This window comes from Pseudomyrmex gracilis, unplaced genomic scaffold (genome assembly GCF_002006095.1).
Source record: "Pseudomyrmex gracilis isolate BER0280 unplaced genomic scaffold, ASM200609v1 scaffold_18, whole genome shotgun sequence".
In the NCBI taxonomy this organism is placed as follows: domain Eukaryota; kingdom Metazoa; phylum Arthropoda; class Insecta; order Hymenoptera; family Formicidae; genus Pseudomyrmex; species Pseudomyrmex gracilis.
Window position 1 is genome coordinate 914,478 of NW_018020602.1, and position 26,115 is coordinate 940,592.

The window sequence follows — 26,115 nt, forward strand, 5'->3', positions numbered from 1 at the left end:
CTCGCGACACATTGTCGCGGGGAAGTCGCTTCGTCGCAGACAATGGCGGTTTGTGTTGGACGAGTCTCCCGATTTTTTTTTTTTTTTTTTTNTTTCATAATAACTTCTCAAACTTTCTTCTTTCTCACGTTCACGAGGAAGAGATTAGAAAATCTGATAGAAAATAACCATAATAATTTACTTATTGCTGCGAGCATCTTGTTTTTTTTTTTTTTTTTAAACAAATGTAATTTAGACTTGAAAACATTTAAATGTTAAAAAAATGATTTTATTAATGAAATATGAGTATTACATGAAGAGACTGATTAAAGCATTAAAAAAAGTAATTGATAATTTTCATTAGAGTTGAAAGATGTGAACAAATTTATAATTCGATTTTTATTACACTTGATTGTATTGTTTTTTTTCTTTCTCCGAAAAATTAACTATCTCTAACAGTATAATTTTCGTGACATTGTAACATATCCTTGAGCCACTTGCTCTAAAAAGTAAGAAAACTATTATGGCGTTGTGGAACGTGTTTTCTTCTTATGTAACTCGGAAGAGAGATAGTTACACATTACATACTTTTTATTACTAAAATCATAAGAGGTATTAATATAAATGAGCTCTACAACAATCCGGCGATGCTGTTTCATGTAATCGCTTAGAAATTCTTAATTTCACGCTACTTCACACTCACCGGTCGTGCATTCTTCCACCACGCGCTCCACGTTGCCGGAGAATTCGCGATGGATCCGCGATCAGCGAGAAGCGGCGACAAAATTGTCGTCAGAATCTTTTAATTCGCACGATTCTCTCGATGCACTCTTTCAACACATGCGATATATATAATAACAAATAGACGCGCCGAACGATTGATAAACGAATATTAATAAGCAGCAAATGTATTTTCACGTGCGTTTAAAAAAGACTTTTGTTGAAATAAAATCACTATCGGCGTTCGCCGATTCGTTCGATCGCGTTCGCGCAATGACCAGCCACTTCTACTTGCCGGATAGTCCAGCTTGCAGCGATCGGTCACCACTGATCCTGTTCTCGGGGCGAGTTTAGAGCAAGTCGCGCCAATCGACTACCTTAATGCGATACTCGCGATCGCGTCCTGCCTTCATAGTTCCTTATCGAAGAGCGGAGTGTGCACCGTCCTGGTGGTGGAAAGCTCCCTAAAAGCGCGCGTTGCTGGCTCGTAGAGAGGAAACGAAAGGCGGTAAAAGAGGGGCGGGGGGAGAAAGAGAGACGAAACGCGAGAGAGGTAGAGGAAAGTTATCTCACCTTACTTTATATACTCGCCAGGTAAGCGAGAAGTTAGCGAAAAAGAAGGAGAGGAATCGGGGAGAAGGAGAAGGAGGCATATAGCTCTCCCCCGTCCGCGTCTTACTTTCCTTTCTCTAAACGAGCCGTACTCGCGGCTGCTGCCCTCGATTCGAGACATCGATTGTCTCGCCGGTCTCCGAAATACGCGCCGCCGAAAGTGCCGCTCGGCGCGACAATGGATGCTCTCTTTCTTCGGTTCACCTCTCGGTCACACTTTCGAGGATAACAACGTCGCGACTGTATCGTTCCATTACGATATCGCAATATCGGAGATGGATATATAAAAGTAACGGATATATATATAATGTAATTAAAAATTGATTTAAATATTGAAAATTAACTTTTTTTCAAACTTTTGCTATGCAGGGAAGCCACATTTGCAAAACACGATGCGCTTGTACTTAAGGATAGATTTATTCATTTTTTCAAAAACAAACAAGTAAACTTTTGTTTCCGCTTTGTAGGTTTATTCAAACTTAGACGATCAAACGTTGTTCGGTGTTATCATTTCTTGGCTTCATCCTTGTGTAAATCAGTTTACATAACTTTTTAAGTGAAACGATTCGTGTGTTACAATTTACGCATTGCGCCATAAGTTGCTGCATTCTTGTTGTATTTCTTTTAGAATTGCAACAAAGTGCAAATAAGATGCACAGCAGGAAGCTTAAAGTTTCGAGCAGACCTTGTTGCGCAAGCTCTCCGCATTTAGTCGCATTACGTAAAACATGAAAGTCATACTAGATGTGATCCGTTAGATCCTATGATCGATTGCATAATTCATCTGTATGTAAATCCGGACAGACATTGGCGGGATTGTAAGGATCGGTAATTAATCTCGTTTACATGACTTCACGAGATAAACAGATCGTTGGATGTTGTATGTTCAAGTTTTTTTTTTTTTTCAACAAATATATTTGATACAACAATATTTGATTGCTAGCCGGCAGAGAACACGATGCAATAATATAACGCAATTGAGAAAGTGTGGTATTGTATACTTCGTCTGACCATGAAATCGATTTTACTTCGCGACGATTAATCGCACAAATTAAAATACCGCATAAGAAACCGCACAAGAAACGTGACTGCAATTCCGATGACAATAATTTACGCCATTTGCAATTGCCTAATTGAACGTTTTGCATTCAATTGCTGATGAACAAAGAGAGCAGAGTCAAATTGACGCTGCGGAATCGAAAACAAACGCGAACAACTGTTTTGAAAAAAAAAAAAAAATAGAATCAAGATAGTTTTATTTTGGTTTTGTTCTAACATCGTGTGCATGTAAAGACTATTCTTGATAAAAAAAAGAAAACAGTAACGCGGTCATATTATTTTTTTTTCCATATCAGCCTTTCACTTTCCTTCTTCAGTCCAAAAGTTTTGCCACATCAATATATAGAGCACATTCATAGAGACGATAGTACTTACGAAACAGAGATGTTTAGAACGTATTGCTCGGGGCGACATATCTATCTTCATTCTATAATAAAGAGACAAGGTGTATGCATAGCTATAGACACGTCGTTCACTATGCAAATAATTGGATCTAACGCATAAGACGTGCAGTTGACGATAATTTAAGACATGGATTATGAAATTCATGTGTCTCGGTTTATTCTATAATTAAACACCATTCTACAGCAAACAAAATAAACCGTCTGTGTTGAAACATAAAATCTACGTTAAGATACAAAATTTATTAATTAAACTTTTAATAAAAAAGCAATTTAAGTAAAGTCTACATAATTGAAGTCTACATCGATGTAAATTGAATTGCCTTAACGAGAAGAGAAAATTGCGTAGATAACTTGCAATTTCCTTTTCCCGATCATTAAATATCTTGCTTCTGTGACCTCGTCCGCGAATAAATAATTCAACTAGAACGTTTATCTAGCGTCCTTTCGACTGCACACACACGTGACACACGAATAAATAGACTCTAATAAAGCAAGATTGAATTGCAATGTCTTAAAAAAAATCCACCGCACTTTGTGAAGTAAAATCAATATGCGTGACTGTTATATTTCTTTTTGAAAATTCTACAATAATCTAAAACATTTGAAAAATTAAATACTTTACAATTATTACAAGATCGTACGTGTATTTTTTAATTACAAGCTTTGCATACATAAATTATTTTGTCTTTTTGCGAGTTCATCGCGCGTTTACTTCAAGATTACCTAACAAGCTTCGAACGTTTTAACAGTACGTGATTTTTGTGCGTGATTTTTTACTGAATTGCGGAAAAAAACGCGTTTGCTGTGTTGCAATTGCATTAAATGCAAGATTGACAGGCCGTCGATAGAAAAAAACAGACACAAGCGTACGTAATAAACAAGCGCGCGACAAAATTGCAAGTGTGTTACGAGTAAATTTATAATATTCGCCCCTTCGACGGGGTAAAGAGAACAATTAAAACGATTGACGCAACCACACGGCATTCCCGCGGCTAATAAGTGAGAGCCGCGACTGACCGAACACCTTTGAGAAAGAGAATTTACACGGCACGTCGAGAGACTCCCTTTGCGCGCGCAAATATATGGATGTGGAACGTAAAGTTTAACGTACTGGCTTCAGTTGGACAGACTCGTTTTTACGTAACAACATCGGCCAGCTTTTCGATACATGTAACATATTACAATCCAGCAAGAATGTCAAGCATGTTCTAATGTTCACAGAAAATAGATTAAGATAGGACAAGGTGTACTGATAAAATCGTTTATTTCTATATTTTCTGCAAATTTGATCATATTCACGTGTTTAATACATTCTGAAAATGTTTATTATGATTATTACGTGCATTTGAAAAATATTTATAGTCGTGTCTTCTTCTTTCGTCTTCTTCTTTTGAGCAAAGTACAGCTTATTATGTCACTGATGAAAATTTAACGTGCGCATTTTTGATTAAGATGTCACATGTGTGGTCCATAATTTAAGTGACAGAAAGCCACTTTTAATTAAACGCTTGATGTGCGCTTGGAATTTGCGTGATTACAGAGTGACGAGGTGTTCTCGGGTGGCCTCGCCTTTCTTTCATACAAATATTTTAACAAAAATTATATTCATCTCGGTTTTTAACTTCGCGATTCGACGTATTTCCAACAGCAATTATTTTTACAAAAAAATATTAACAAAGTTATGTAACGCGATTTTTGGATTATCCAGGTATGATTGCCGAAAGAGTTTAAAAGAGTTTTAAGCAATAATAACTTTTTAAGTTATCATTAGTTTATTATACATTACTTATATTTTTTTGTTTTGAATTTTATTTTATACTGCGGCTTATGTATTTGATGACAATATAAAAAAAAAGGATATATACTTTCTCTGCCGCACTGAAAAGCAGACCAACGATTTCAGGAGTCACGAGGTCAAGTCGAAATGTGAACAATCATGCACTGTGAAATGACGTTTTTTTTTTTTTCAGATTTTGTGTCACAATAATTAATAATATTTTGCATAATCTCAAATCCGCAATTTTTAAAAGAGAAATTAATCTTACTTATCATTTCTCATTTCTAACGACGAAACAAAGTTGCTGCGAACATTTGATGCAATTCTTCGTCATGTTACAGCAACTTGAGATACTTGGCACGAACGTCAGACACTCTCCCATATTGGTAATTTTCTGGTCGCCATTTCACGGTTTTATCCGTGGGTAATAAGAAATCGTTACCGATCCTGATGGCGTGAATGAACCGACGAAATCCGCACTCAATGTCACTTGTTATTTCGTAATGCAATACGGATTATCACACTTTATTATTTTTATCGAGCATATTGCGCGCTACATTTCTCAAAATATAATTTTAGCTCGTAATACTTTACATAATGGCGTAGCACACTGCCACATTGTATATTCTGCTTAAAAACTTTTACAATTTTTCCCGACATATAATTTTCATTTGCATTTTCAAATAAATTAGCAAGATACGCGTGTATTTTTAACTGTTTAATAATTTCCAAATATGTTTTTTTATAAAATTATGACAGTGGAAACTGTCAAAATAAATTTTTATGGAAATCAAATTTGTGTATTAAAAAAAAAAGTGTTTTATGAACGATACGTAAGTGACCTTCGTGTCAAAGAGAAACATGCAACGTTAAATTATCCGTTATTGAGTAACGTTATTGTCGCTTCAAGCCATATTTCGTTGCTGTGATCTTGATCGATCGCTTCGAAATGAATCGAAAGTTTCAGTACAGCATGTGTGTAAAGTGTCTATATATATATAAGTTTGTTTATATTCAAATTATCTTTTTTTTTGAGAAAATAAAAAAGGATAGAGAGATGATTATGTGCGACAAGAAACTAATATAAATCAGTTATACAAACAGTTTATTTAGAAAATACAAATCCAATTTTGAAAGTCAAAACACACATGTTAAAGCTAATATGCTGCCAACAATTTGTATTCATTGAAAAATTACGCTTCAAAATTGAATGTGTCGATCTCTCATCAATAAGTCTTACACTTATTTAGCAATAGAAATCTAACGCGAGTAAACTTGAGAAAAGAAAGAAAGATAGAGAGAATTAAGTAATTTAAAAAGAATTAAGCAATTATATATTTGCAATATAGATTTGAAATTAATTGGCCAATATATCATACAATTTTATTAATAAAGTACCATAACAAGTAAGAAATTAATAGCAGAGAGTGTATCTCGTTAAATGATCTTAAATGGTTCTCAAATATTTGTGGTCTTGCTTGAGGATATTTATTTTATACAGACTCATTATCGCGTTCGAAAATATCGCACATATGAACATCACATCATGTTTTCTCGAACACGCTTAATCGCTCATAATTCATTTTTTCGACGGGTGGGCCAAATTTAGTGACGAAATGGATACGAATCCTTGATCAAGTCAAGGCGACGCCGGAACTTCCCTCTGGAAATTTTTAAACAGGTTTGACCGGTGTTTGCGTTATTGTTGCGTACGTGAACGGTAACACGTTTGATGGTGGGAACACGCGAATCCGGGACAATAATGTAATGCAAGCGTGCACAATGATCGAAGTGAATATTAAACGTATCGACGACGAGAGCAATGTCGTGAAGCACCACTTGTGGCTGTAAGAAATTTAATTACCAAATATTATTACTTATCAAATTTCAAGTGTTATAATCAATCGACAATCGAGATAGAATACACAGAAGTAAAACGATATGACATATTAGCTTCAGCACTGTGGTGTAAAGCATTGATTAAAATCCGATTAAAGGCTCGTGCTGCAAGGCACAAGTCTCGCTGCGGGTATCCCAATCGTAACATTTGAAAATAGTAACAGTTGAACAGGGCGCATACTTACATAAATAAATAAGTGGTTGTATAGGTTCGCACAGAGCTGAACGAATCTCACGCGCGAGTGAGCACACCGTATGTACGTTCAATGAGTTTTAACGTAGCGGCGATGTACATACGGGCGTCTGAAACGCATGCATATCTGATGCATGTAACTCAGGTAATGGTGGATATAATAGGTAATAATGTGATACACACAAGATTACGAGTCCTACTTTCAGCATGTGAGGTAAGAGAAAGTCATAAGATTTAAATATATGTAATTAATGCATCAAATATTTTAAATTTTTCGATCTCCTTTGTAAATTTTTCGATCTCCTTAAGAAATTGCTCTGTTGGTGCATATCGTGAAATAGATATAAATAAAGACGAATATTTTTTTATTCTTTTGCGCAATTTACATTAAACGAGTGAAGCCGAATAATAAACAGAATAATCGCACAATTTTATTCTGTGTGATTAATGCATAATGAATGATGACGCCATCTCTACCCTCGATGACATAATCCACCGAAAGAACTTTTACGTTTACCACAATTTCTTGTAGTCATATAAACTGCATTATATGTTGACAAGTATTTTATATTTACACCTTACGGTGTTACACGTTTTTATTTGATAAATCTTTGTGCTCTTGTTGGTTGTTAAACCGTGCCACGGTTACACAGAAAATACACGCGCATAATTACGATATCGTAAATAAAGTGAGGTTTGCTTGACAGAGAAAAATGATGAATTTAATACGCAGTGAAATTCGTTCTCTATCTCTCAAAGCCCTTATCCGTGTAACTGAATTTGTACTGTACGCTATGTAAATGACAGCTGTCATTCGACGTCAATGTTGTTTCAAGCTCTTTTTGCACAATACGCACTCTAATTTTTCTCAAAATTTGCATACACTTATTACACAATCGCTTGTTATAACATCAATCATTTGCGATGTCGACGATTCGCGAAAAGTCTAATGACGTTACAAGAATAACAAGAAACAGATTTACCCGAGGCGGTATAAAATCCGGAGAGGGTGAAACCTTGGCATTCCCCGTGATTGCAACTCGAATAATAATAATTCTCTTCTTTCATGATCTTTCTTCTGCCTTGCCTTCGTGAGCCTGTATTTTGCGTGTTTCTCATTGCGAAGCCGTCCAAAGTCAGGTCATTACGAATGCAATCGAGCAATTACATATGTCCTTGTACGCTATGATTTTATAATATCTCTTGTTTTTTTTTTGCGGCTTTCAATTCGTTAACCAAACGGTTTTATGGTTCCACGAGTGGTTATAAACAGTGCGCACCTAACATGTTACCTGTATAAAATCGAAACGCAGCAACAAAGATGATATACGACATAATTATTACGATATAATTATTTACGATCGCTTATATACGTATTACATATTTAACTTCTCAGAGCCAGATATGGATCTCCGAGATCCATCTAAAAGTTTTAAACCAGTGTCTTTACTAGGTATTAATTTAGCGCGACATTTCTCTCTCTGAAGACCATGAATAAAACTCTGGGCAAACCTTAGACAATGGTAGAAATTGTTGACAGCGTCTTTCGTTTAATAGCTTTGCGAAGTTTGAATTTTGAAGTGCGAAAAGAATCTGAAAAACTCAAGTCTGAACAAGTTGGCAAGTCGAAAAGTAATTTTTTTTCAGTTTGTGGACTTCTAATATAGTAAAAAATTGACTTTTTTATCATTTTCAAAATATAAATTTATAGCGATTTAGTAGGTTATGGCGCGCAGAAACTACTAGAGATTTTTTCAATTTGTTGTTCAGATCGACGCAGAATCGTTTTTAAATTTTATATTTAAAAAAAGAATACTGTCTAAATATTAATTTATTGCTTTATGAGATGTGACAATAATAGTTTAACATATTTCTGTTTTCTACGTACAACAACATTGTTGTTTGTAACATTTACGGTTATCAAGAGATAAAACAATGTAACAATACAATTGTGCATGCGATTCTCACAGATGTAAAGATTAATTATCTTTTAATTAATTATCTTCAAAAATGCATCTTATTTACGCACGCGAGAAGACACAATCCGCGATGTTAATTACATTGGCCCTTCTTAGAAGGAACAGCGGTACACTTAAAACAGTTATGTAAATCTCACGCAAGGCGGTGAGCATAATGCAATGATGCTTGGAAAAGTGGAATGCCGCCTACAGCGCAGTTACTTTCTTGCGTATGCGAGAGCGGTAACTTATTCTAACGTATGCAAATCGGGACAAAAGCCACAGATAAAGTCACGAAAGCATTCAGACGCGGAAAAAAAAAAAAGAAATGTTTCATGATACGTATGATGATGAAAAGAGAAATCTCGGAAATCTACGATTAAAATTAATTGAAAGCCAAAATTACTTGAAAGCAAACGTTTTGATACATGCAGATTACTGAATAAAGGGATTATTGAGTGCGAAATAAGCAAATTTACGATGTGAAACAAAACAAACTAATAATTATTGAAGACAATAGAAAGCAACGAAGTTACACGCATCTTATTGATTTTCTTCTCATCGCGGGCGAATAACGTGTGTGTGTGTGTGTGTGTGTGTGTGTTCTACCGCTCCCGTTAATTCTATACACGATTTCATCTGATCACGCTCGCATTTTACAACTACCTGCTACTATATCAATTATTTCTCAATATTCCTCGCGGCAACCATGGGAAACTGAAAGATGCGAGAAGAGATGTCTGATAGCTTCTCTTGTGATACCGTCACGTTTTGATATAAATTATCGCAACGTGTGAATTTCCTTACAATATCTACTTTTCGCCGAAATCGGTATATTAAAAAGTTGATATAAAATCTTACACATCCGTATGTTACACACGCTGTCTCTCTTTTAATGTGATATAATTACATAAAATATCGAATATATATTATTACAACATATAATACCTACAAATCGCGTGGGAGCAAAACCTGTAATTATGTTACGTGATTGCGTCGCATATAAATTATAATTCTATTATCCAACATAGAATAACGCGAAATATTAGTTTTATGTAACACTTTAGTTAAATTTCTAAAGTATAAAAAATACACACATTTATATTTTGTTTTTTAATACTTCTTTGAAGATGAATTTAGTGATTGAACGGCGAGTTGCATACACAGCATTACTTTGCAGCTGTGTTTTTCAGTTATTATACAGAGGAAAAGAGAGAGAGAGAGAGCGGCACGTCTCGCGGTGCTCGTTCCCGTTAATTCCGCGCGATCTAATCTGATCACAGTCTTTCTGATCGACGATGTAGTATGCCGACTGACCGACCCTGATCAAACTCTGCGTAGAGAACCGCATTCTGACTCGTATGCAAGGGATCGACTTTCGCTCGTCGCACGCGCTCTGCGCAATCTCGCATCTTGCGATGTTACTTGCGCGCGATCGCGCTTCTATGAAGGAACCGTGTTTTCCCTAACACCCAGATGAATTGTGCGTCTGCAGGCAGGTCATTAGACATGTGAATTGATCTAGTTCAAACCAGAGAGAACCGATTATTCTCAATTCTTTCCTTTCTCTTTCTTTCTCTCTCTCTCTCTCTCTCTCTTTTAAACTTGCGGTTGAATACCAATCAAATTGTGCACAACTTGTACTTATGTATCGAGAGATAACAAGAAAGGAAGAGATAAAGAAGATTTTAACGTACACTTGATCTATCTATTTTATTTCTGCATTCATAAAATTATGCACAGTCAGTCCGTCAGATCGTTCCGCGAACGCTTTCACATACGATTCCCAATTCAAGCTTTCTCTCGCATCTTCTTCATCAAAGACGATGAAACAGAACGTCATTATCCACGATTTGATCGATAGGAATCCAAGTAGATTGGCAACGCCGGGATATTTAAACGGAGAACGAACGAGAGATATTTGGCTCATGTGCTGTTGCGTGTTCCGACCTAGTTTTCCGACTTAACCCGAATAGTTGCGAGACTCTAACTGATTAAACTAAATCACACGAGCTATAAATCTTTGCGTGTAGCGCGTCTCACCATTATATATTCTCGATCTCTTTCTCTTTGCCTAATTGAAGTAAAACAGTTAAATTTTATTACGTATATAATGTTATCTTTAGCTATAAAATACGAGGCTGTAATAAAAATTTATATTGTTCAGGAAGCTTCTGTCAAGCGTGGGTTTGTAAATACTATTTATATATGCGACATCGTATCTTTATTCTTTAGGCAATATTCTGCAACACATTTCCATTGTATTGTACTCCAGTATTTCCATTCTTTCGCGCGCCGGTCGTCGTGATTCACACTACAGTCGAGACTAGTCTGTATCCTGCATCACTGTATCCTGGTACGCTTGTTGCTCCATATGTTAAGAGCTCATTTCTAAGAGTGACTCATAAGCTCGAATCAAGATTGATTGATTGCACAGTTTAAGGCATTTTAGCGTCCGTAATTCTATTAAACATTTAATTGCTTATAGTTTGCAATCAGATATAAAATTTAATTATATACATTTAAAACAAAGCAATTTTTATACGCGTGATGCATATATATATTTATAAGCAACGGTTACAAAATAAACTAAAATTAATATATAGATAAATAAAACACATTAAATAATTTTATTATTAATATAGAATAATAATATATATATATATATGTACTTATAAAAATATTTACATATACAAACAGTATAGCATGACGTCTAATGATAAAGAATGAGAAAAGTAGTTTACGTTTTTTTTTATGCTAATACTAGGATTATCAGCTCGCCTTTTACGGTGATAAACCTTATTTATTGTAATTCGCCAACAGTGTGTGTGTACGCAGAAAGTGAGAGGACGCAAGCTTCCCGTAATAGGATGCCTGATGTTACTTTCACAACGAGAGCAAGGTCTTATTTTCTACATTGATGAAAGGAGAAGGGTTGGAAGGTAAGAGAGTAGTCTTCACCTTCTGCAAAAAAACTTATATTACAAGAAAAAAGAAGAGATTCACTAATTACTATAGTTTATTATGAATACTTTATATTCTCGTATACATTCTCATCTTTTACCTCTTCATTTCATATCACTGTGACAAAATCTAATATTTTGTTTAGTTTAACGATCTAAGCAATCTAATCTGTATTTCATATAGATAATGTTAAGTTTGGTTATAGATCGATCTAACAAAATGCTTTTATGTAATAGTTTAAAGTCTCGGTTTTTGATTTTATTTCGTGGTATATGTCCAAAACGTATCAATGATAAGTGTATTTAACGCTTATATAAATGTTACACAAGCATTTAGATAAATATATATAATGAATACAATTGTACAAACAAACAGTTATATTTATATAAAAACAATTATACGTGTTACGTGTATAACATAAAACAGAACCAGATGTGACCGACTGAACAGAATCATGGACATTGTCTTCGTAGTTCCAATGTGCACCACCGAGAATATTGATGCGGTTTTGATGATTATGTTTATATTATATTTGGTAAACATGTAATAATGTATTTATAGACATATAGCATAATGTTTTCAGAAATTTGTAGTTTGGATAACATTATTTAATCATAATTCTATTCTTTTATAATTATGATTATAAGAGAGATTGATTTTGTTTATGTAGTAGTTAATGTAGTTTGTGTAGTAGCAGTATTAGTAGTATTAGAAGTACTAGCATTAGTAGGAGGTATAGTTGGAATACTAGGATGCATAGTTGTAGATTGATTTAGTGGTACAGTTGTATTAGAAATAGCTATAGTTGTGATTTTCGTGGTGGATTCTGTGGTTGATTCTGCACCTAATTAGAAAAATTAAATATATTACGTTAATTAATTAAAATTTTCTTAAGTTTTAAAACTAAAATATTTACATATATTATGTATATTGATTATGTTTTATGAAAATTTAATTATGAATGGGTCGACTGAAAAGTTTTGAGCCTCAACATGAAGATAGTATTACTCGTCAAAACCATTCTGATACTACAATCGTACATGCTTTAAGAGATACTTGTGAAAATTATAGCCATTTTGGACGCTCAGTTGTAGTTTGATAGAGATTTGTGTCAGTCGATATCAGTGGTTTTGTAAAAATGGAAAAAATTGAATATCGTGCTGTGATTAAATTTTTACGCCTGCGCAAATTAAACCCAAGTTAGACGCTGTTTACAGGGACTCTGCCCCATCCTTTGTTACCGTGAAAAGATGAGCGGTTGAATTTAAACGTGGTCGTATCAGCGTATTTAGTTTTACAAAACCACTGACATCGACTGACACAAATGATTGTCAAACAACAACTGAGCGTCCAAAATGGATATAATTTTCACATGTATCTCTTAAAACATGTACAATTGTAGTACCAGAATGATTTTGACGAGTAATACCATCTTCATGTTGAGGCTCAAAACTTTTCAGTCGACCCTCGTATACATATATTAGATGTTAATATCAATTATATCTATAAAAAATAAATAATCGATTATCTCTGATTTTCGGAATATTAAAGAAAGGCAATTAATCGAAGAAGTAAATGTTTTAAATATTTCTTTGTTTGCTATAAATGGTTTTTCTTGATGTTTTTTATGTTTTGTAAAAGTAAGAGTGATGGGAACGTGTAGGTAATACTTACTTGGTGTACTTGTACCATGCGGTAAATACAATTCGGGACACTTTGCAGCACACATGAGTTTTGCAAAATATGACATGTGATCTATATCTGCAGGATTGCAAAACGAATGACAAAATCGTTTACGTAGCTCATCAAAGTAATAGAAACCAAATCTTCCGGTCCATGAAGCATGGGCACGCAAACTATCATGATATTGATACAATTCGGCGTGTTGCTCCTTAAATAATATGCGAATGATTTTTTTATATCTAGTATACTTTATTTTTTAATCATGTGTTTTTTAATTATGTGCGCGATTGTAAACTTATTAATATTTAAATCTGTGAACATCTTTTACGTAAATAACTTAAGGGAAATTTGCGTTACCTTTGATAAAATAGTCCCAATCAGAGCCATGAACATTATAACACAAATTCTTAGATGTAACATTTTTTATTTTACTATAGTAACTGGAAATGTCACCGTTAAATGCACTTCACCACTTGCGCGTCCGTATAGTCTTAAATGAAATTATTTCTTGCTCTCGCTTATATAGACAAGAAATCTGTATCTTTAGGAATACGAACGTGACAAAGTTATGTACTAAAGTTTCTTACGTCTTGGAGAGTTTTTTTTATTGCAGATTGCATGTTATCTCTCGTACTAAGTATTCTAAAGACGTTACAAAACAGTTCTTGACGTGCACGTTTTATTATCACAAACGTTCCACTTTTTTTTTTTTTATCTCTTCCACCTTTTGACCAATCTATAAGAAAAATAAGTGATTGTAAATTTAAAAATAAAAGAAAGCTTGACAGAAATATATATAAATAGATACATGTACATATATATATATAAATTCGAGTCTTTTTTAATAAGAAACGATATTATGCTACTAAATTTTATACGAGCTATGTTTCAGAGTTAATAGTCTTTTCTAATTTGAATTCTTGTAGTTTTGTTTTGCATAAGTATTAGTACTTTAATATATTTCTTATACTCAGATTTAATAACTTTAATATTAAAGATTTAAAAAGTATTTTTTGTTTCTAAAAAATTTTTGTCTTATCTCGTGATACCACGTTCATCAATACATATATGCGAGACTGTTTATTACCTTTTGGACATGTCAGATTTAATTATTTTATGAGTAATTGTATTCACAGATGTTTCTTGCATATAATAACGAACATATGACAATGTTATAAATAATACCGATAACTACTTCAACAAAACGGCGATAACAATGTTTTCTCACATAATCTCGTTATAAAAATATACAATACGTGACTAGAATACTGAGAAAAATTGTACCATAAAAATTGAGAAGGTCAAAACTATTCTTGTCATATTCCACTATCTTTATTCCGCCACTAATTAGTCGAATTAGCACAAGAAAGGTATATCTTACTATGTCATCTTTGTTTTTATATATCCTAGTTCTATACAATTCCGTTCTTCGTACTCGTAGAGTGAATTTTTTCCGCTTTTGTGTATTTTATACTATTTAATTTCTTTATATAAACAAAAGTTTTTTGAAAATTTCTCTAATAAAATTTATCACGCACTTTGACGTAGAAATTTGGAAAAAAACTGGTCACAGAGATTAGAATGTGTTTATTATTTTGAAATTATTGTACATATATGTTACTGTTCTTTATACATAATGAGATAGAAAACGTCTGTTTAAATGAAGTATTATAAATGAGTTTATTTGAAATTAATTACATTAAATACTCACTCACATGAACTTCTACAGACATAGAAAGTTATTATGAGATCTTTAGAAAAGAATTTGTTGTAAGAAAAAAAAGAGAATTAAATGATGAGTGCAGTTTTGTTAACAGAAGCCTCAAATAACATTACTTGTTATACATATTTGTATTACCTTTTGCCTATCAGTAGGCTGCAAAAGTAATACATTTGTAGCGCTATCTCTGTGATATAGTGACGTACTACGTACTGCTCACAGAAAGAGTATATGTACCGACATAGCTCGTAATACATCACGCGATTAAGTTTTCTTTTTATATATACGTATATACACACATGTTGTTGTGTAATAAAAAAACGTAACATAATAGTGAACTTTTCATAAAAAGTCAGTACCATATAATTGAATACCAGAACAAAACACGATAACTGACTAAAATTGATAAAACCTGTTGAGAAATTAACCAATTATTTTTATCTAAAAACTTAACACAGAAATTGGTTAGTTTCACAGTTACAGATCAAACAAGCGTCTACCAAAGTTAGCGACTTGTAGTTAATATTATTGACCAGAAAAACTAGCCAGTTCCGTTTTTATTTCTATTCAAGTGAAATAATAAATATTATATACATATAACACGAACATATCTAAATTTTCTTAATTGTCATTTGTTTGGTCCAGTGAGTCAACAGTGCGAAATCACGCAGAATCTTTACTCAAAGTCGACTGATGAACCCTTATTCAGCAGCGGCGATCACGACTTCGCTATGCAAATCCGGCACGAGAGTATATAACGTTGGCGCACGTGGGCGGGACAGGTCGCGCGCATGTGTTCATTACTTAGCGATGTGCGTTGCCATCATTAATATCGAGAACGACGCCTTATACAGAGCGCATCTCTCGCGCTCCGACAGACGCCATCTTACACACCTCGCATTCGCGGCCGGACGCGCAAATCCGAATCGCATTTGGATTTAATTAACGTCTCGTTCATCCCGCGCGCTCTCGCGAAGTGCAGCGGCAACGATCTCTCCGGCACATCCGCCGTACGCGCAAGACGTACGTGTGCGTACCAGATCATAATTTAATCAACGAGCGAGAATGCGCGCGCGATCCGACCCCGTTGCGCGCGTGTCGCGGATTTGCATAATCGCGCGAACGCGAACTCGAAATTGCGTTCAGGCAACGGTTAGCTCGGCTTAACGTGTCGGCTGATTTCAGTCATATATTTCATCTGTTCGCTCGTAATTGACTGAAGGTACGGGCGTTTCCTCTTCGTTTATATGATATGCAAATGTCAATTGCAAGTACATATCTATGAAAGATCAAGATCATTTTTTACGCAACAGCGACAGTCGAAGTATAAATAAGGAGGAAATATATATATACGTAAAATTTATTTTATGAATTCATACATAAGTACGCGTAAATAAAATAGAAATAAAAATCCAGATGAGATAAAAAGGCCACGCGCTTTCTTAATAGGACGTGTCACTAACGATTCTCATCCGACCGTTAAGTTGACTCTACATACACGAAATGACACAACTTTTTTTCTTCTTGAACGAAAAGGTCGTAAAAAATTGCATCGCGCGAGCCGGAGGTTGCATTTGCGTCACGATGTCAAAACGTCACGCGACGTGCGCGACGTTCGCAAGTGCTTTCGCAACAAAGTGCACTTCGTCACGGCGCTCACGGGTCCGCGCGCGCACGTCACTGACCTTGGAAAAGGTCCACTTTGAGAGAGAATTGGACGTGCGCTGCGCGTGGGTCGGTATATCGAGGACGATCCGTGAAAAATGTCGAAGTCACTCGGAGTGTCGGACAGGTTTTGGTGACCGTCGGTGAGTCCGAGAGAGCTACATTGCCTCGCCAGTCGTTTATCCGTAGATGGTGATCCTGAACAGGCTCGTTGTTCCACCATGAGAAGTAGCGTGTGTCTCGCGAATGAATGCATATCAGTGCGACTAAATTATGCGCGCTTCTAGGGCTCGTTTCAAGCTGGGACACACGGCCGGTACACTGACAGATGCGCGTGTCCTTTTATGCGCTCGCGTCTGTTATTCTTGCGCAGCGAGAGCTCGCGATTACGCACCGAGATGCTGTAGATAACGAAAGTTTAACAAATTTTCAATGTGTCAACACTCGATCATGCGCCTCGATTATGCGTGTCTAGATTCACGTGTCTATAAAATGCATTTCTGTGGAATAACATTTCCAACATTATTACGTCAATTTCTTTGTGTAGCGTTGAATTGCCAGCAATTGATGTCAAGTACATCAATAATCCAATTACACGTCAAGAAATAAATTATTTTGCGATTAATAAAATTAAGTTATCGCATGTTGTTTCGTCCGTGATACGCGCCGAACATCAGTCACGGAATTAATCAGATACGTATTTCGTTACGGTTCGTGGCGAAAACCTTGGGCGATACTACGCGCAAGAAAATTTGAGAGCAACAAGTTTTCCGTTCGGCGCATACGGTGTGTGTAACGAGATTCCGCCGTGTGCCCGCGCTTATCCTTCGGGGTAAAACGCAACAGTGTTATACGCACGGAGAATAAATTTACATTCACGAACGGCGGCGGCTTTCAGCGGGTCCGCTAGATAAAGGCGGTTCATTATGTGCCGCATTTATTACCCAATGGCGGTGCTCGATCGCCTCGCGATTGCCTTTAATCCCGTCGTCTCGAGATCGGATCTCGCCCGGGATCTCGCGTAATCGCGTTACCGACTTCCCAAGGACCTGCGCACCTAAGTATCCTCTCGCGTTCTGCACACGTGCGTTCTCGTTACAACGCATTCAGTTCGTTACGTTAGTGTTCGACTCGCGAATCTCAGGTCATGGACAGAAAACAATTGACGCGTCCGTGAGCGATTCACAAAATCGATTTGCTAAATATAGAGAAATAGTCTCTTTCACGCCAATTGCATTTTTAACTCTTTTTTCAAATGACAAAATAATTCTAACTTATCCGCGCGTGCGAGTAATATAATTAAATAACTTATTGAAGTATTGTATTATAGAAATGATATAAAATAGTCAAAGAGATGCAACTCTCTCGTACTGTAATCCTGACGGTCTTCCTGAATAATTAAACGCGATTAAAATCACGGCCTTGTGAAGGGGACCATAAGAAAGGACTTCCCTCGAGAGAGTGGAAGTACCGCGAGAAGCTGTCTAGACGCGCGTGAAATTTTTACCCCGTATACTCCTTTCTCACTCTTTCTCTCTCTCTTTCCCTCCCTCTATCAATATGTACACACTGGCGCGTATGCGTATACCTACGTGCTCGAGCTCAAAGTTAATCTGGATTAACCGGTCTTGAGTTCTCCGCAGGAGAAACGGGGTAAAAGGGGTGGCAAGGCGGGACAAAAATCGAGATCAAAGAAATATGCCCTCTAGAGAGGAGAGGCCAGTCTCTCTCTCTCTTTTTCTCCTTAGGTTACAACTCGTTCAACTCTCGAGTCGCGGCGGTAGGCGCATCAGAGCCGAAGTGCATTGTCGTGCAGCGCAATGGAGAACGCGTTCTCGCTCTTTTTCTCTCTCTTTCTCACTTGCTTTCTATGCGTCTCTTGCGATGATCAAACCGGCGATTACGCCGATGACGACCACGCGCAGCTACAGCTGTATCGCTCCAGAACGGATAACATCGAACCATTTCGAATCGCATGAGCTGCAAGTTCGAACTGTACAAAGAACAACGTCGTTATTTCGGCAATCAGTGGACGGATTTCGGTTTTTATCTTAACATAATTATACAGAGATGAGACTTAAATTTAACTTAAATTTTTTTATTAGATTTTATGAAAAAAAAAACCACACTTTTTAACTCACTTAGCAAGATATTCAAAAATGTTGGCTTACAACGAACAAACTGCAATATATAGTTTGCTTGAAAATTTCTTTATCAAAAGCTCGTTTGACTCGTGACCGTTTCAATTGTTGGAAATAAGTGTTGACGCGAAGTTACAAACACGATCGTTAACGCAACTCTGCCACGCTTCGAACAAAATTTTCATAGTAAGCATGACTTACACCAATCTCGTTCTAATCGCGCAAAGCAGATGGCCGATCTCGCGTACGTCGAGTCGGATTTAAACCTCCCTTCTTTTTAATTATCGCACCTTGATGGACGTCATGTGAGGCGCCGCGCGATGCGCAGTCCGATAATGCGCGGGCATAATGTGTAATAAATCACGAGGGGGGGGATCTTTGTGCAACGTGTGATATATCGAGCGACGCTTGTTATAACAGATGTTCGACACGATCTTCATTACGAGACGGGCACAATGAAAAAGAAAATTCGACCTTTATTCTGTCATATTCCTGTCATCTCGAAGGTCGTCATTTTTCAGAATTAATTAATTAATTAACTTTTTCTTTAAAATAATTAGCATGTAAATCATAATCTTGTTTAAAGTGCAAACCGAGATAAAAAAAAAAACAAAACAAAAAACAAAAAACTAATTGCAAGAGTAGAATGTTGGAAATGTTCTCTCGTTTTATCTCATCGTTTAAGAGAGAGAAACGAGGCACTGCCATTTCTACTTAGCCGCGCGTTTAGCGCTAAGTCTGATTTTATTCGTCGGAAACGGAGATGGGAGGCTCGAAGTTAACAAGGCGAGAATCGGACAACCGCATTTAGAGTTGCACCGGTCGAGAATATAAACGCCGCGGGCGTTTTGCCGAGCGGTGGCTGGGACCGCGTTTCGCGTTTTGCACACCAAGCACGCGCTTCATCGACTTTAGAAATTCGTTTGCGTGTGCAACGCACCGTGCACACGCAATCTCATTTGGTCGGTGTCTTTAAGGGCCAGCTTTTAATTTGCCGCCAATGATACTAAAATCAAAAAGAACGCGCGTTCGGTCGCGACTTCTGAGTCTTCGAAGTTACCGGCTGGCCTCCGGTTCGCGTCCGCCCGCTTGATGAGAAATGATATGGAATGCGATTAAACGCACGCGGGGGTCCGCAAGTGCGAATGGAAATTACGCAGCCGGTTTCTACACTTGCTCGGCTTTTTTGTTGCGTGTCGTGCTCCGCTTCCGTGTGCCGCGCGCCGCTCTCTTTAAATGAAATTCCGCTTTACAATGATGCAGTTTACGTGTTGTTGCACGCGACGCTCGCGGCGAGAACCGTTTGCGCGGCGAGATCGCGAGAAAGCCGGATAAAAATATGAAAAAAGAAAAGCTCGCGCGCGCGGGCAAGACGAGAAAGAAAGAGATGGAATAAAGACGAGAGATGCGTGCTGCTCGTATCAAACGAGTAATTGGTAGATTGATAGAGAATGGACACGGTAAAACTTCTCGGACAACGAGAATTGTTTAAAAAACCGAGAACACACAGAAAAACTTCAGCAACAAGACTTAAGCATTAAGCAAATCAATTAATCACAGGCCGACATTCTTTTAAATGTAATACGAGAGTCGATTGATAAGTATCCGAAAAGATAAAAGCAACAATTTATCGGGCTGAAATGGATTTTTATTTTTCAATACGGTCGGCTCAATACTTGATAGCGTTTTAACGAGGCCTTCGGGGAATTATTTATTATCGATATCGTTGCATTTGTCACGTCACGTATATGTCTTCCGTGATTTTAACTCGTGCTTACATGTAATATATTTATAGATTTATTTATTATTTATCAATCACATAACACGACGCTCATTTGCGATTATCGATATCCTTCGGGGTATCTCAAGAAGTCTGTGGAATGTGAGCGAGACGTGATAGGAGGTACGGTCGATGGAGGTATCGGAGATGGAAAACAATCTGTATCAATTATTCATGACCGATCTCGGCGTTCGATATGAAATTATAATCGGCCGCTCGTGCGTCAGCCGGTCAAATTAGTTCGTAGCTCCTCCCAGACGCGTGTGCGCGCTATACGTGTGGGCGGAAGTGCCATTTGTGAATCCGAAACAAAGGGCGCTGAACGATTTCATCGCGCCGGACAAGAATGTAGACACACGCTATTTGTTTTCAATGCGTGCGTGGAATATTCGGGGGGGAAGCCGACGTCACTTTTACTCTTCGTAAGAGAGCGCAGTCTTTCGAAAGCTGCATCAGTGCAATATTTGCATTTTGTATTGCAACTATCAGTCTTGTCACTATATTGAGAAACGACAATTTAAATCTAATTCAGGTGAAACGACTGTATTGATAATAATCGGTCGAGTATCTTTTGATACATGCCGATTAAACAACCGAGAAACAGCGGCGGGCACTTGTTTACATTCCGTTGGAATGCGTTTCTCGCGCAGGAGATGATATATCACGGTGACATAAAAGTGATCGCGCAAAATTAATACGGGGATCCGCACTTTGTTCCACTGTGTAAATCATACACGGAGGCAGAACGCTGTTTGGCGTTTCAGAGCCACCGCGACTCATTTTATGGATTCGTTTGGTTCTACTGCTCGTCACCTGCCGGCAATCAAAGTCCCCCCATTAGAGCACTCATTAAGCCGGGATTAGCGCGCGGCGATATCCTTTGCTGAAAAGAGAGAGAGAGAGAGAGAGAGAGAGAGAGAGAGAGAGAGAGAGAAAGCACCGGAGTATATTTACTACGACGTATTGCGTATCAGATTTAGCGACCGGTTGGCGAGATCGCGCACAACGCGGAAAGTAATTACACTAATTATAACTATACTTGCATTATATATATATTAAGTATTCGCGTATGTGTATAATAAATTATCTCCTGCTGAGGTGAATATAACTTGTATACAAGTATGCATTTTTATTTAAAAATGGCGACGAAGATGAATAATAAATATTGTAACGGACATGCATAAATATTTTTCTAGTTTTATCGCGTAAAGATCGTCGTATTTATTGTCAACTGTCACTTCCCATTAAAAAAGAGAAGAGTTTGATAAAAAAAAAAACTTGGAGATAAGGTGTGCTTCTTCGAAGACGCAGAAACGCCGCCTCGGCTCAAGTGATTATCTGCCGATCGTCGAGATCGTGTGTTCCGCTTTACGATCTGGCACGAAATTGGACCCGTCATTAACATAAATGCGAGGGTGTCTCGTAAGAGGTAGTAGCTTCGTTGCCTGCGGCTGTCTCGTGGTCGAGCTATAGATTATGTCACGCTCGTCCAAACGGAACCGCCGGTACTTTTCTGTCGACGTATATTACACGAATGAGACAAACTAACGATCTCATTTTGCCTCATTATCGTCGACCGATTGATTGATTCAACCAGAATCCGATAATTCGATTCTTTTTTTTTTTGTATTGCAGTTAGGCATACGCGTTACGCTTCTCTTTAACGTAGAAAAACGACTTGTTAATTATTTATGTTTTACAAACACGCAACAAAGTAATCTCTTTATGAAGTTATCGTGATAATGTCGCGCGAAAATGATTGAAGCTGATTGAAGCTGATGACAATACTAATATTGATGCTGAAAGAAAACCATTCATTAAACTCGTCAGATAATGTATCACATAGATTTATTCAGATAAGCTGTCACAAATACAACAAATTGTTATGTTTTTTTTTACGAATTAGTCTTTTGTTTTTGGTCAACTTGTTAAATAATTTTCATACTTTCCGATTCAATTAACCTTTATGCAAAGGAAAATTACGAGGTTGTAGTAAAAAAGAACGATCCGGTTCTGCAAAATATTCAAGAAAAACATAGTAGTTAGTATTATAAAACTCGTTCTTCGTTTTGTTGCTTTGCACGCCACGTAATAAAGTATGAATGGTTTTTTATCTTACACGTTCGATGCTGCATATCCAATACCCGTACGTAGATTACCATCGCACAAATGTTCATTATACGCCGTGTAAGAAGTACATTGTATTGCAATTAAATTTTTGCTGCCATATTTCGATTCTGCGTATAGTGCGACGGATTTTTGATGACTGCAGAGCCCTGGTGATAACGTAAAAATTATAATTAGAGCATTGTAAGTTTATCTTTTAGATTCTGATTTAAGGCGAACTCAACGATTTGCAAAAACTTAACATTCAATAAAGTATTTAAGTATAAATATCTATTTATAGAAAGATATGTTTACTCCTAATATAACACAATTAGATTACATATTTTTTAAATCTTATTACCATCTTTGGTGAAAGGTATTTCCACAATTGGACAACCAGGTTGAGGACGAAAGCCACTGTTTGCATAAAATTCCGCTGTTCCTAAAGATTGAAAGGTACCCCATTTACCTATGTCCGTGTGAATAATATCGACCCACGTCGCATCTCTAGGCGTGAGGTAACATCCAGGAATATAAAAAATAGAATTGGCAGGATCCAATCCTAATAATTTTTACATACAGAATTATTTTATTTGTAAAATTTTATAAATCAGTAGTGGAGTTGCGCACCTGTGATGCGAGGTATACTAAAATTGTTGCATTTGCCGGCGAAGCCAACTAAATGAGCACCTAGGGAGTGTCCGATGAGATAAATCGTCGATGTATCAAAACCGTTATCTTTGAGCAATTGTAAACTGCGAGCCATTAATCTTCCTACGTTTTCAGCTTTTTGAAAGACTTCTGGATAAAATCCTTTTGAATATTTGCTCCAATCAAGTAACACCACGTTGTCCGTTCTTTCGTAACAGAGTGCTAATGCAGTATCAATTTGTGTCATCAATCTCTGACTAATTAGTTAATTGATAATTACTAATTTTTTTTTTCTGTTAAGTGGCACAATACCTCGAATTATTATTTGAACATTATCGTCTTCCGGTTGTTCCAAATATCCGAACGCATAAAAAATCGTTCGTTTTTTTTCTAGAACTTTTAACAGACCTTGCGGTGCCGTAATCGGATAGGCGATTGTCGCAGGAATTTCTTTATTGCTAAATAAAAACGCATATTTGTTATAATGTTATCAATATTCGTCGATTCTATTACTTTTATCACAAGCACAAACCATTTGTAATATACAAGATTGACGCCGGTCGCAAAATCGGAATCCGGTAAGTTACCTATAACAAAAATTACGTGTTATGCAACGTTACTCTTATTGCTAGTAATACTACCTGGTTAGGTAGTATTAGTAGTTATACCGACGTTTCGTCAACATTTCATCAGGGTTTCAAGAGCAGCCTGAAAAAATGACACTAACGCGGTTCAAACCCGAAAAACATCTTCGAATGTTAATACAACACATCGCGAAAGCATCAAATATCAGATTATTTGGTTTTGTTTGCGTGACGTTAAGTAATATGAACAAAACAAATAAAAACACATATTTACAGGAGCATGATGATTGACCGTGGACTAATTGCGTCACGAAATACACTGACAATGCATAAAGAGACACGTTTAGTAACATCTTGCACATCATATCTTTCTACACAATAGATTTTATATTATATATACGCACGCATATACGGTAACAAACTGTTATATTTTCTTGCAACTTTAGAACTGAAACGCGGTACCACCTAGCGTCTATATTTATACAGATGTTTTATACCACCACATGGACGACACAAAAACAAATATAAGAAATTGTGCAATGTCAGTAAACAAAACATCAGCTACATTGTACCGCATTAATGCGACAACACATACAAGATACTTATGAGTGATATTTTGCATAAATTATTTAAAACTACTTTTTTTATATTCAATATTTAAATTATTTTCTTCTCTCGACTAAGGTAATCTTAATTATTAGTCATTAATTATTTCATTAATTTTCATTATTTTTGCTTCAGATCTTGTTGTATAAGCGTTTGAAGGTCACATAAATTTCTCAAAACTCTGAGTTTCACTTACTGTGGAAATAGAAATAATTAACATACAATAATGCGATTAAAAACTTTGATATAATAAATTAATGTGATTAAAAACTTTGATATAATAAATTAATTAAAAAAACATTTCAACATTCAAGAGAACATTTTGTATAAATGACATTTAATTACGGGTATTAAAGTCAGAACGAAGTGACTAGTACACGTGAAGGACTTCGTGTAACGCGTCGTTGCGGTCATCCAATGCTGCGAGAATAAGAATAAGAAGACGAGGATAAAGAGAAAAAAACGCGATATCGCATCCGCCCTATGAAGCAAAACGACGGTATCCGTTACAAGTTTACGACACAATAATTCTAGAAGCGAATTTTCCGCGCGGTAGCTTACATTACGCGCGCGGACGGAAGAATTATTCGTCGCACTCATCTCGGTACTAACAATTACGTTAATTAACTCTGTCGCGTCTGGCCTTCTTTACGGGTACGTCGGCCTTCCTGTAGGCGTTGGCAGGCTTAACTAACGCACAAATATCGCCGACGATCCACGTGGCAGATACATCGCGTATATTAATAATAGCCGCGTAACGAGTATAGTTTAAGTCCGGTGCGTGGTGTGTCTCACTCTTGCCGGCTTATGCGCAGATTTAAACATTTGTGTTGCTCCATGTTGTGATAATGTTGCCTTCGCTTTTATGCGCGAGGTTAGTTGCTCGTGGCAATCGCGGTCGAGAAAAAAGCTCATTTATAAACACAATGATGTGTCGCCACAAAAACATCACGACCAATAAACCACCTGCGATATAATTCTTTTATCGCAATTGTTTAGAGATTGTAATATGAAACAATACGTATTTATACCACTTTTATATTTTTGCAATATCAAGTGCCAGATAATTGATTTTTAAATCTGCAGACATTTTTGTTTGTTGTATTTGAAATTCCAATTACAACCATTTTTTTTTTAACATTACTCTAATGACACATCGACACTCGAACGTTTAATGATCAGAAAGAGAAATAATCGATATCACGGTGGTGCGCGAGTCTGTGAACGTGTATTCGAGAGCACACAGGCGGGTAACTATGTGGACAGTGCGCGCATGATGAATTGCGCGCGAGTTGCACCGTGCATCCTCGAGCTCGCATGCACGGTGGTGTGCGAGCACGACGCGGAGATTAAATCGACCACTTTTTCTCAATATATTATCTGCTGAAGCCATGATCGATATTGCCAGATAAGTGCGAATTGACACGAAGCTTTTCGATATACGCATTTTTCCGACGCAATTGCTGCGTGACTGCGTGGTTGTCGCCGATTGCTTTTGCTGGTAGCATCTGCGAATAGCGTGCGACCGTGGCTAATGTGATCTACGCTCGCCATGCTCGACGACAAAGTCTTCTTGAGAGAGTTTGCTGTAGGTAACGATAGACACAAACAAAG

At 36.8% G+C, this 26,115-nt stretch overlaps 4 protein-coding genes across 4 annotated transcripts in view; 1 reads left to right on the top strand and 3 right to left on the bottom strand.

Annotated features, from left to right (window-relative positions):
* The window catches only part of LOC109864241 (chorion peroxidase), a 15,819-nt gene extending 14,585 nt beyond the window's left edge, over window positions 1-1,234 (bottom strand). The window contains exon 1 of the mRNA XM_020445270.1: window positions 683-1,234. Within this exon, the coding sequence (XP_020300859.1) occupies window positions 683-693 (11 nt within the window). The 5' untranslated portion in view covers window positions 694-1,234. The remainder of the gene's footprint in view (window positions 1-682) is intronic.
* Window positions 1-26,115, top strand: part of LOC109864240 — a 211,369-nt gene that overhangs the window by 20,783 nt on the left and 164,471 nt on the right. The gene's annotated exons all lie outside the window — the stretch shown is intronic.
* LOC109864243 lies at window positions 11,603-13,854 on the bottom strand. Its single transcript, XM_020445272.1, has 3 exons — window positions 13,606-13,854; window positions 13,240-13,456; window positions 11,603-12,409 (listed from the first exon to the last, which is right to left on the bottom strand). Exons 1-3 carry the CDS (start codon window positions 13,666-13,668, stop codon window positions 12,228-12,230), a joined length of 462 nt encoding a protein of 153 aa, XP_020300861.1. The 5' UTR covers window positions 13,669-13,854; the 3' UTR covers window positions 11,603-12,227.
* LOC109864242 (lipase member H-like) lies at window positions 22,386-24,334 on the bottom strand. Its single transcript, XM_020445271.1, has 7 exons — window positions 24,170-24,334; window positions 23,844-23,898; window positions 23,624-23,769; window positions 23,291-23,533; window positions 23,022-23,222; window positions 22,674-22,830; window positions 22,386-22,567 (listed from the first exon to the last, which is right to left on the bottom strand). Exons 1-7 carry the CDS (start codon window positions 24,258-24,260, stop codon window positions 22,534-22,536), a joined length of 927 nt encoding a protein of 308 aa, XP_020300860.1. The 5' UTR covers window positions 24,261-24,334; the 3' UTR covers window positions 22,386-22,533.